This window comes from Pygocentrus nattereri, chromosome 30 (assembly GCF_015220715.1).
Source record: "Pygocentrus nattereri isolate fPygNat1 chromosome 30, fPygNat1.pri, whole genome shotgun sequence".
Lineage (NCBI taxonomy): Eukaryota > Metazoa > Chordata > Actinopteri > Characiformes > Serrasalmidae > Pygocentrus > Pygocentrus nattereri.
The window spans coordinates 13,260,972-13,273,969 of record NC_051240.1 but is presented as its reverse complement, the minus strand read 5'-3'; the positions used below and the strand labels follow the sequence as shown (position 1 = coordinate 13,273,969).

At 41.6% G+C, this 12,998-nt stretch overlaps 1 protein-coding gene across 1 annotated transcript in view; it reads left to right on the top strand.

Moving 5' to 3' along the window:
- The first annotated feature begins 237 nt into the window (after nucleotides 1-237).
- myo10l1 (myosin X, like 1) overlaps nucleotides 238-12,998 on the top strand; it is a 105,270-nt gene continuing 92,509 nt past the window's right edge. Inside the window, exon 1 of the mRNA XM_017703673.2 lies at nucleotides 238-530. Coding sequence (XP_017559162.2) covers nucleotides 510-530 — 21 coding nt within the window. The 5' untranslated portion in view covers nucleotides 238-509. The remainder of the gene's footprint in view (nucleotides 531-12,998) is intronic.

Sequence of the window (12,998 nt, the reverse complement as noted above, 5' to 3'; positions counted from 1 at the left end):
GAACGTTCGAGCTCTACAGTTCATTTCTAAAGAGTCGGAACGGTAAATTGAATCAATGTTCCCAGCGGCGTTTCAGTGTGTTGACGGTCACGTGAGCAGAGTTGAGAGAGAGAGAGAGAGAGAGAGAGAGAGAGAGAGAGAGAGGGGGGGGGGGGGGTTGGTTATGGGCGTGACTGTCATATTATGTCCAGCCCCCTCATTCATTCTGCCGAGACCACGCCCTCGAGCACGCGGCGGTGAGGAGGAGAGGGAGCGGTGTGCGCACTGCTGGGTCCAAACCATCACACAAGGGCTGCTGGAGCGAAAGAAGGGGGCAGAAGGAAAGTCAGCCGTCCTGTCATTTACGGGAATCCGCTCACTTGGCGTCCTCTCATCCTCAGCTGTCTGTCTGCCTTTGCCGGGTTATGCGTTTCACCGGCGCATAAACCGGACCGGTGTGTCTCCATCCGTGGCGCGAGGCTTCGGCAGATTGGGTGAATTTGTGAGGTGAAGCCTCTCTGAGGGGGAAGATGGACGCGTTTTTCACAGAGGTAGGCGACAGTTCTGCCTCCCAGATAACCTTGATAGCGTGTTAACGTTATACGAGCTTTAAGAGACGCTGCTGGGGTGGTTAAAATAGCCATGTTGCTGATTTGAGGGCGTATTACAGGTTAACCTGTGAAAAAGCAGCTGCCTGCATTGTCCTAATAGGCTGCATCTGTTCACACCCACCTTCCACTCATACTGGCCCTGGTCTGCCGTTTCCCCCCGAGCTGAGCCTGGTCCTTCAGTAATGTTAACATTTCGGACAGTATGTTAGTAAGTGGCTATTTTTTGCCACACTGGTGGCTCCTGCAGCCTGGCTGACAGGGCTGTGGCGCGCCGTGTTGATGGCGGTTTCTGATGAGAAGGGGGGATGGGGGGACCTGTGCCGTGATAGAGACTAAATGCTGTACATTTTTACATCCTAAATCATTAAATAAATGAATGATTTAAGTGATAATCGCTAATAAAAAACCTGTGGGTTACTGTTGTGACTGAACCCTGCATGTTAATGTGCGTGGAATGTGTGGTCTCAGATTCCTGCAGACCAAAGATGGCTGTGGATATCTTATCTGGATGCTCCACATCCTCTGACATTGCCCTTGTAAGAGCAGTAAACAGGCTACTCAGCCTGGCTTTTTGCTTGGCTGGTGAATGAGTGTCATTTTTTTGCAAACTGGTGCATCAAAAATGGAATCCTTTCCACAGCCAGTCTGCCTGTTTTCTGGGGTTGTTACCTGGCGTGGAATGCTAAGCGTAAGGGCCTCGTAAAGGACCTCATCCTCAATCCAGTGCCTCTTCAGATTCCAGCAGACCAAAGATGACTATACGTTATCTAGGGCCCCCACATCCTCTGACATTACCCTTGAAATGTATCTTGCTGTACTGGCTTGTTTCTGGGTCGGAGGATGAGTGTCAGTTTATACAGACTGGTTTGGGAGATGTGGAATCTTTTCCACAGCCCATCTGACCATTTTTGAAGTTGTTACCTGGTGTAAAATCGCGTGACTCTCAAAAATGATCATCCTGAATCCTGTGCCTCCTGGGATTTCCACGTCATTGCAAGCAAACGAACACACACATGTATGTGCACACAGTCTGTCCCCCCATATTACGACATTCCCATTAAGCTACTTATCCCACTGAGCATGTGTTATGCAGCACTCAGGTTGCTTTAACAGGTCTTCTTTTGTTACCAGCATCTTGTAGCCTTCAGCTCAGCGAAGAGGCGCTCAGCTCACTTTAGTTCATTTCAGTTTTACAAACACTTTTCACAACAGACATTGTCCCATAAGAGCTTTCCAAAATTTCAGGCCCAGGCACCAGATGAGTGAGAGAGGGCAGTAGTGGTACAAAAACTTGAGCTTGAAGGAGAAACACTGAGAGGAACCAGGTCTCAAAAGACTCAAACCAAGACTCCTCACACCAGATATCGGAGTTATGACACAAGTAGCACAATGAAATAAAACAAATTGTACAAGTTACATTATTTACTCAATATCAGTTGCTGGCTTTCCATTCAAATGTTTAGCAATTTCCAAAAAAGCTGGTAAAGGATTATGCAAATTAAATGCTTAATTAATTGTTTCCATCAACTGTGGTTATGCAAAATTTCTAAAGAGGAATTTGACACTGTGATGTATGGAACAAGGCGAGTCTCACTCACTGCACGTGGTGTATACAGTGGAAGAATCTGATCTGATTTGCTTTGAGATATCAGCTCCAGGTAGAGCAGTTTTGACAGACATTGGTTAGATGCACAGGCCTGTAGCCCAGCAGTTCAGAGATACAAGGTGAGGCATGAAGTAGTTCAGTTAATGAGGGCTGAAGTTGCTCTTGACTTCACCAAAGCCCTGCAAGTGTGTATTATCATTTATTCAAAAATCTGCTTCCATCACTGATTTTTTTATTTGTCTCCTTTTCCGTTCTGGTTTTAATGCGCATTCTATGCAAAAAAACAGGATGGACACATCCCAAATATGATGTTTCTGGGAGAAAGAATGCCTTCTCCCAGGCTCACTACACTGCAATTAACTACAGCAGAAAGACCACCAAGACCCAACCAAGTGCTTTTACCTCTTTCTGTGTGTTTGACTTTTACTGTCATGTGTGTAGATGAAAGAGTGGTGTGCGGTTAGCATGGTTTAGCTTCTGTCTGCTAGCCACTGCATTCTGGCAGATAATTAACGTAATGACACGTTTAATTAACATAATGACATGCACATTTACACACATACGACCAGTCCTGAGTCCTCTTGACCCTCTTCAGCTTGTTGAGGACACACAAATCATATTGTGATGAGACACGTGTTGCCTTTAGGGTCAAAGGTTAAATCGTAAACCCAGGGGACGTGATGGGCTTACACAAAGGAGAATCCCCAGCACTGAATGAACTCTAACAGTGTCCAGCTGGGCTTGAGTGAGCACTGCAGATGTTAATGCTGTGTGAGTAGGTGTCCAAATTTAACGCCGTCTGAATCCAAGAGTGTAGTTTAGGTTTCAGAAGGGAGGCAGACGCTGAAGTTGGTGTTGTTGGCAGAATCTGAGTTAGAAAGCTCACTTTATTGAAGTTAGTCTCAAATAACGTGCTTCTCTTTTTTGATATCTCTGTTGGTCAGTCTACTTGCTGCTTATCATGTGATGCTACCAGACCAGATGGGTGAAGGTTATGCTTCATGCGAGTCCTATGCTGCGGCGTCTATTTGCCATTTCTGTTGCATCAGCTAACAGACATCCATGCTGGGTAATGGCAGGAGAGGGTGGTTCATCCTACCCACCCAGAGAAAGTAAGACCAATTGTGCTTTCTTGGACTCCAGCCACAGATGGCTGAGGCATTGCCAGACATCACCTTGTCACGTTAGGGTCAGTGCTTAGACAGTTATGCCTCTTGAGAAACCTGAAATGAACTTAAGATGAGAATCTAAAGGTACATTTTGATGCTCAGACTACTCATGTTTCTAGCCCACAGGAGGAACTACATGGATAATAAAATGACATCACACCGTATACGTGTGGTATTTCAGGCTAGAGAATTCAGATATATTGCTGAAAACTGTGTCTCTGCACTGATCCATGTGTCAGTGGTGTCATCTACTTATTTAGTCTGGTAAGGGGGGGCAAAACCTGGATTTTGAAAAGTAGTAAAAGTACGCCAGTGCCTGGAGCACATAAGCTCTGAAATGCAGCTCTGACAGATGCTTATCTCCTCCCTGCTTCCTGATGTGTCATCAGTGCCGTGTCCCTGAGGAACCCAGAGGTGTTTTCCTATTGAGCCCAGCATTCTGTGACCCTGGTTTAATACCTCTTCCTGTCCCTCTCTGTCTGCTGTTTCTCTCTCTGCCTGTCTGTCTCTCTCCCCATCTGCACTGACAGTTCAGCTTTTCAGACTGGGTGACTCAACACCCCACACCTTCAATCCCCACGGCAACAGAGGAGGGAAGGTCTGTTGTTCAGGGCTCCTCACGGTCCTAGTGTCTGACAGTGGAGGTCTTGAGGGGTGGGGGTACAGAAAAAACAACCTGTAGCCCAGCCTCTTACAGTCCAACGCGTGCAGGGGTGGGCCTGGAGTAGTTTTTGTATTAGAGTGTTGATTTTACTATGCATGTAATAAATATTACATTGTAATCATGTAGTGCAACCTTGTTTATGTTATTTATACTGCAACAAATATTCAAGCCGTTTTCTGGGGGAAGCAAATAACATCACAGCTGTGATTCAATCTTTAGTCATAAGCTAATCAGAGCCGCTTTTCAACAAATCAAAAAGGATCTTAATGTCTTTATTGTGTGTACGTAGAATTTGTCTTGGTGAAAATGGTTCATACTAAATGGATAACATGCAGTACAAAATTTAAACAGGTCACACCAATAGATATGAAGAGGATCATGACTACAGTATGTACTGTATTATACACAGAGTGCACACTAAATGTGTGGGATATATGTGATATTGTGATTACTAACCAGAGCAGTGTACAGCGTACAGAGCAGGGAACAGTGTACAGAGCGGTGTACAGCGTACAGAGCAGGGAACAGTGTACAGAGCGGTGTACAGCGTACAGAGCAGGGAACAGTGTACAGAGCGGTGTACAGTGTAGGACATGTTAAATGTGGCAGGATGTGCAAAATGTTTTACTTTCATAACCTGATTTGGGTTAGAATGTTTGAAGACTCAAAAAGTAATGAAAGTTAAAAAAAATACATAGTGAATTAGGATTGAATTACCGATTAGAGTCCTGTAAAAGTGCAGGAATCACATTGGTTGTGTTTACATGCGAAGGTTTTTGCCAATCCGACTGAATACATTCCAATTTTAGATTAAGACTCAGGTGTTTATACTCTCACTCTACTCAATGACCTGATGGAAAATCTCCATTTACATGCATGCTACAAGTCATCCGATCCAAAATTACACACATGTGTGGAGTACCACTTTGTGTGGCAGTTACCGTGACAACGAGAGTGAGACAAGCTTTCAGGTGACGCTGTCACTGCGCGCTTCTGTTTTTAATTGCTTTAAATTGATGTCAAACTCAGGAAAACGTCCTTGACATGTACTTATTAAAGAAGGCCGAGAGGAAGACGTCGTGTTCTGAGACGCATAAGCAGGACGTCCGTCCCACTGCTGTCTTTTAAAGATCAGAGCATAACCTCTGCAGACCAGAGAGTTTCTGCTCTCGCCATGTTGAACAGTGTAAACTTTCGCTATGACACAACGGACATGCAGAACGTACTGAAACTTTCCGATAGGGAATGTAATCAGATACACATTTACACCATTATTATTCTCCTATTTAATAGACTATTTAAAGGATTACCCACTCTTGTTCAATCAGGTAGAAATTGTATTCTGAATGGCCTCATTTAGACTAGACTATTCAGATGAGATTTTTATATGGACTTATTCTATTCTGATTGAGCTAATATTTGCACTTTTAACAGCTTATTAGCTTGCATATAAACATGGCTATTGTGTGGTTATTGTTGTATAATACAGGTATTATTAAAACAAAATGCTGCACTCTATATTGTTCATATCATAAATTATATCATATCATTACTTCAGATTGCAATACACTACAGAAAGTGTGAGGGGTGATATGGCTTCTGTCATGTTGCACCATATGCAAAGAAATTGTTTAGGCATGCAGACAAAACTTTAAACAATGGCGGTGATGGGACAGGGCAAAGTGAGAGCAAACCACAGAAAACATAATAACTAGATAGTCTGTATTAATAAGAGTGATGGTCAATAGGTCAATCAATTACTGAAATAAACTTTAGTGCAGCTGTAATTTATGATGGATTACTTTCTCATCCGAGTGCATTCAGTTCAATAAATATTCACTCTCTGCATGAGAAGTAAATCGCATGACTGTGCAATTTATTGTGCAGTTCATTTGTACGAGACTGTCTGCTTGTTCTGTTTGTCTTTAAAGGGGCTGCAGTACTGAAGGATGACAGTCTTTTGGGGAATTTCTATTTTTATTTGCACATTTCCTGAATCTCTGGTCTGAAGTGACAGCTACGCCTTGGGTTTCACCTCTTGAGGTCGAAAAAAGAACTAATCTGCAGAAATAAGGACATTTATCCTGGCCAGCCCATAGTGCCTCAGCCAGCCTCAAATAAATCAGTGAGGTCAGGGACTGCTGACCCCTCTGTCTCAGACCGCTGACCTGAATTTAGATTAACACCTGAGGGGTGACGGATCGATTCCAGATGCTAGCTTTTGCATGTGTGCTAAGATAAAAAGTAGGACTGGTTTCAATAATTGAAATACTTCAGTATTAGTCAGTTATGTTGGTGTTTGATTTCTTGTTTTGTAATCAGAACCTTTGCCTTTAGTTGATGCCACTAGAATTTGAAAACACTCTTACAGATTCCTGAGAATTAGTAGAATTGCAGAGGCTGTTTCCTCAACCACATCAGAATGTCTGTGTGGTCCATGAAGACTTGAAGACTTGAATGTCTGGGTGAGTTGAGAGTTTTAGGAATGTATTTACAGAAAAGATTTGGGTGACTATTGGCTTCAGATGTTTGTTAGCAGCATTAGTCTCAGAGCTCCAGTTCTTAACTAAACAAGCCAAAGTTGCACACCAAACATATCTCAGCTGATCAAATACAACTGGGGTCTAAGGAACGTTGTATAAATATGATTTTTCGTTGGACCATTCCTTAAACTGAGATTTGCGCATGTGAAAGTGATCTGCGAGTAGTTTGCGGCTCTGTGTGCATATCAGGTGTGTGTGTGTGTGTTGATGAGACGTGGTGATTCATGAAAGCAGGGTGTGGTTCAGCTGTGGGTTACTAATGCCTGTGGCTGAACCCCCTCTCTCTCTCTCTCTCTCTCTCTCTCTCTCTCTCTCTCCCTCCTCATTTAGAATGCCCAAGCTTTCTAACTCTTGAGAAGCACAGAAAGAGGGAGAGAATTGGGCCGGACCCAAAAATAAGCACAAAAGCATCAGCAGACAGAAGCGTGCCACTTTGGGCTGCCAGCAGTCTGAGGCAACATTAGCAATGGGAAATGCAGACCTTACTCACTCCACACACTGCACTATTTATACCCAGAGAGAGAGAGAAAAAAAGAGAGAAGGAGCAGGAGGAGAATCCCTAAAGCTCATATAATACTGTTTCTGAAATCCTCAAAGAACTACTTGAGTTACATTTTAGTTTTGTCGTAGTTACTGAATAACAAGGTTAGGTTAGAAATGTTCCGATATAAAAATGAAACATCACTTGTAATAATTTCTATAATAATATAATAATTACCTAAACTTTTATCATGGTTTGTGTAATTATGATGACATGATATGAACAATTACTGTGTGTATAAGATAAGGAAATGTAGATACATGTAGTGCTTTATGTGAAGGATTTAATAATAATAAAGTTTACAAAGGTTACAGTACCGTCACAAATGTCCAGTTCAAATGTCCAGGCTAAATTACTTTTCAGGAGATATTTCTGAGGAGATCATATATAAGATAATCCACTTGCATACGGAAGGGAAAAGTCAAAAGAGAAATAGGAGTTTCCAAAACTGGAGTTCAAAAAATGACTAAAAGATACAGTGAAATGGGACTCCTGGTAACCTTGTAAGACCTGGTAGACACCAAAACTGTCCCCATCAGATAAACAGCACTTAAAGCTTTCATCTTTGAGAGAGAGGAGAAAATCAAGCTCCTCTTTTGCTTTAGACGTGAAAAATGTGTTTTAGTCCATGCCTCCACTGTGTTAAGATAACTTAACACTACGTGTCAGAAAGGATGTCTGGATGACCTCACTGAAAAAAGGAACCTTTGCCATTAAAAAAAAATTGCTTTGGCTGGTGCTTTAAGAATGGACTGACCACTCTAGAGTGCAGACCACAACTTCACTGAAATCTTCGAATAAAAAAATGAATTCCACCAATTTTACACAATGTCTGCATAGTAAATGCTTAAGACAGAAACAAAGTCATTAGAAGTAGTTTGGTGTGAAATTCTCCGTTCTAGATAAACGTCTTGTGTCAGAAATGTTCACAGCAGTGGTGATAGGAACCAGACGTCCACCTCCAGAAGCTCCTTCACAGAAAGTTATTACATGCAACGGAAGCAAATACATTATATGATACCTGAAACGTTGTCTTGTTATAGATTTAAGATAGAGTTTTGGCTTAAACTGTCATTTTAAAGACACATACTAGACATTATAAAGAAAAATAGTCCCCAAATAAAACATTGTTTTACAATAGTTTTCAGTTAAGGTTTTGGCCTTAAACTTATTTTCATCCGTTCATGAAATAGTGGTGCATGCATGGCACCACTACGGTTTTGGATAGTAAATAAAGTGGCTATAGTTGTAGACATCAGGACTTCTGGTTCCTATCACCACCACTGTAAAGAGATCCAAGTCGAAAAGTTTCCCCAATGAATTGTCTCACGTTAAGTTATTCCAAATGAGTTTAGTTACTTCTGAACATTTAAATTATACAGAAATGGTTCCGTCTTAGGCACGTTGTGATTTTTTGTATAAGACACACCTGTGGCAATCTCAGTGGCTGTATTAATAGAAGAAAGGTAGTGAGACGTGTTTCCTGTGGACAGTTGAGTGTGAATGTGTGTGATGTGGCAGGTGGGAATCAGGTGTTGGCATCAGCAGGTTTAAATACCTCTTTTACTTATGTGTGTCTGCAGGTGTCGTGCGCAGATGTTTGCAGAGGTGTCTGCCAACATATGTGCACACAACTTGAATGTGTGGACTGGAGGAAGTGTCCAAACCAGAGTGATCAGAATGAATAGTTTGAGGTTGGGTGGTATAAATGTTTATAATATTGCACCTGCTCTGCCAGCTGATTGTTGAACTGCTCCATTTTGATTCTGTGCTAGTTCTAGTTCAGGTCAAGTATTGTCGGCCCCGCGACCGGCGCTCTCGTACAGCCAGATATCATTTGCGTCACACACATTACTTCAAACTTTCTGCATACGTTCGTTTTTAAAATGTGAACAAGTAATTCAGAGTGGTTTACAGAGAGAAACGAGTTTCTAGAAAAACGTACTGAGTCAGAATTGTACACAGTGGTGGTGATAGGAACCAGATGTCTGAAGTAATTAATGCTTCTAATAGCTACATCACAGAAAGTTATTACTATGTAATACATTACCTGATGTCCGAGACATTAAGCGCGTTTACATGCACTCAAAAATCCAATCATAACTGGATTTCTGCAGTTATCTGATTATATAAATGGTCATGTAAACAGCACACTCCAATTTCTTAGATCGGAGTAAGGTCCCGAAATCTGATTAAGAAATGAGCTGGATTTTAGCTCAGTAATCGGCTTTCTCAGCACATGTAAACTCTTACTCTGATTTCTTTCCTGTTTCTCAGTCTGTGCATGTGCGAAGCAGACGGCGCTACCGGAAATAAACGAGCAGTGTTTAACACAGCAGCTGCGAAATGGCAGCAAACCACTTTTAGAGCGATGCTAAAAGCAAATAAATGCTTGACATAACGAAGGACTTAAATATTATTCATCTTCTAGACAATGTATGTTAATATTTAAAGTGACGCAATGTTTTTTTTAAAAAAGCTGCATCCTGTTTGAGTTTTACATTATATTTACGTCACGTCTTCTTCTGTGAGTTTATTGGCTGTCTGCAGAGCAGTAATCTGATTACTGTCTGACTCATGTAGACCTGGAGTTTCCCCATACTCCCCATGCATGTAAACGTGTTGATTTGACAAAATCTGATTTCTGTAGTTATCAGATTTGTAAATGCACACTCGTTGTTTTTACGAGAATCGTTTGTCCCAAAACATATTTTTTCAATGCATTCATGGTGAAGAGGTACATGCAGGGAAGTTAGTATCAAAAGCATATATTTTCAGATTTATTACTATTCTGCCACTATCAATGTTATATATAACGTCTCTGAAGACACATGAAGGTGCCCGATTTGGATAGTTAATGAAGTAGCTATATTTGTGTTGTAGACATTGTGACTTCTGGTTGCTATCACCACCAAGGTAAAGAAATCGGAGTCAGTTTCTCTATAATCAACCATGTCAAACCACTCTAAATGACTTTACCTCTCAATGATGGATTTATGCAGAGATTTAGAAGTTTGAGAGACACAAAGAGAGAGAGTGAGTGTGTAGGTTTCTCCTTCCAGGTCAGAATGAAATTAGCACAAACCCTTCCTAAGTTAGCTCACTCTTCTCTCTCTCTCTCTGTCTCTCTCTCTCTCTCTCTCTCTCTCTCTCCTTTTCTCTCTCTCTCCTTTCCTCTCTCTCTCTCTCTCTTGTGTTTCTCCATTGCTGGTTCTGAGGGAAGCAGCCACTGGAGATGTGTGACCTATTTTTCAGTAGCAGTTTCCTCTGAAAGCAAGCGCCTCAATTCGTTCCACTGTGAATCTCTCTCTCTCTTTCTCTCTTTCTCTCCCTCTTTCTCTGTCCCTGTTTCACCCATGCTAAATGAACTCTCTCTCTCTCTCTCTCTCTCTCTCTCTCTCTCTCTCTCCCTCTCCCTCTCTCTTCATCATGCTCTATTCATTTTGCCCACTGGTATAATGCAGTCATTTCTCAGTCTGTTATGAATAGGGAGCTTACTGGAACCATGCCTATGAAAGTCTTCCTCCCTTCTTTTTCTCACTCTTCTCTCGTTTTCAGTGGAGCGGAGGGACTGTACTGTACGCTTTGATATTCTAGCAGCCCCTCAGCCCCCTCTCTCCCTCTCTTTCTGGTTGTGTGTGGCTCATATCGCTTCGTCTACTGTTATCACTTGTGAGATGGTGGATGTTATCTCTCTTTGTTGTTGATGGATATCTCAGTATCGTAGAGCAACATCAGAGATCACTCTACCTACAAAGGTGTTTCAGCGTTGCAGCATTTGGAGACCAACACCGATTCCTGGCATGTTGTTCCCCTCAGTAGCCATGGGAGTAGAGTAGTACTTCAAAGCTAAACCTTGGAATTCTCACCCTGCTTTTAATAACGTATTAATATTAATAGATAATACACTCACACACACACACATACATTTTCTAAACTGCTTATCGTTCTGGGTCAAGGGGGGGGGGGCTGCTGGAGCCTATCCCAGTAGTCATTGGGTGAAAGGCAGGATACATCCTGGACGGTTCGCCAGTCCATCGCAGGTAGATAATAATAGTAATGATCAAGAAAAATGAACTTAATGCACTTTTATACATGCCATCGTTTGTATTATTTATCTCAAATTTGGTAAAAGACCTCAAGGTAACAAGTTCTCCTCAGCATATTATGTGGCACCAACTATCTCCAGCATTTAGGGTTTGCCCAACCCTCCTCCTTAGACAAGAAAACTGACCATTTTAATGCCCAGTGGCTGAAAGCTTTTTCTGGTTTAATGAATGTAAACACTCATGTTTTTTAATACCTTGTAATGGTAGTTTATGTTTGAATAATAAATGATGTTTTCAAATGTGCTGCTGAAATTTTGGCGTGTTAGCACAAGGGCTACAAAGGCCACCAGGTAGCCTGAGAGGTTTTATGGGTGTAGCACCGGTAGCTTGTCATGACTTGTCAGAATTTTGGAAACGGTCAGTTCATAATTCTAGACAAAAAGCAATTTCCATGACTTAAATGGCAGTTACAATAAGTTGGTATTTGAAGCATGAATGACAGCACACAGTGAGAGTTTGATGTGCTCTGGCTCGATTACCAGAGACTAGGGCTTGTTTGTTGAGGCTAATCCCATGCAGTAGTATTAATCTCATTAGATCAAGCCGGGGGAACCAGGCTCAGAAGCTGGATATCATTCAGAACTAATGTGTGTCCCACTGACCAGCTGATGTTAGACCTGTTAGACCTGCACAAAAACATGCAAACGCGTATTCTCAGGTGGGAAATGAGAACGTGCTTGTGTATGAATTTATGCACTTGTTAGAGTAAGATGAGTAGAGCTAATGAAGTGTTTAGCTGCTGCAAAGTGAGAGTGCCTGAACTTGTGTGAGTATGCGTGTGTGTGACTGGGCAGAGCTGGCTATCCTGACCTAGTTAGCCACCTCCAGCCTGTGAACGCCTGATCAGAGCAGAGTGCTCAGTAGAGGTGGTTGACTGTGTTGTGTTTCTGCCATTATGTGCAGACCTTGCCTGACTTTAAAGAGAATAAAAATAAAAAAAATCAGAATTTACCCATAATACTGGTCCCTCCTCTAATGTTTACACAAGGGAGTCATACACTGACAGGGGCTGGTAATGACATGCAGCCTGTAGTAAGAGAGCACCTTAAAGGAATAGCTAGAAATGAGTTTTACAGTTTTTCCACTGTCTATAAATGAGTCTGTCCACAAAGACGTAGGCAAATTTGTACTTGTAAATTTGTAATTTTGGGCCACAAGGCCAAACAATGTTGTGGCTAGAATTGTAGACTCATGTTTATTGCTTATAAATTAAACTGATCTTTAAAATAAATTTTCTGCATAATTCAGTTGTTGAGATATATATAAAGTCATGTGATGCACTTTACTGTACAGAAACCTACTGACTCAGGTTTCTTTACAGTGGTGGTGACAGGAACCAGGGGTTGTGATGACTGTGACACAAATATAGCCATTTAATTTGCTGTCCAGTGAATCTATACTTGTCTTTTGAGTTTTTATTTGTAATATTCATAATGGTAAAATAGTGGTAGGCTATGCCTGGTAAAATAAGTTTTCTTTGGGGTCTAATTTGCCTTGTAACACTCTGCATGTACCTCTTTGCCTCGAATGGATTAGAAAACAGCTTTTAGGCCAGAATCTTACTTCAAACCGATTATAACTATTCGGACTTTGTAACTGTTTTATCTACTAGTTTTCTGTGAGGTCCTGTTTAGATACATTAAACGCTTCAGAGGCCTTTTAGGTGAAAATAAAACAATCGTCCTTTGCAGTAAAATAACGCTCTGCTGATCGTTCAAACACAGTTTAACAATAAACAGTGTTATACGCTGGAGTTAATGTATAGCTGTTAATTCA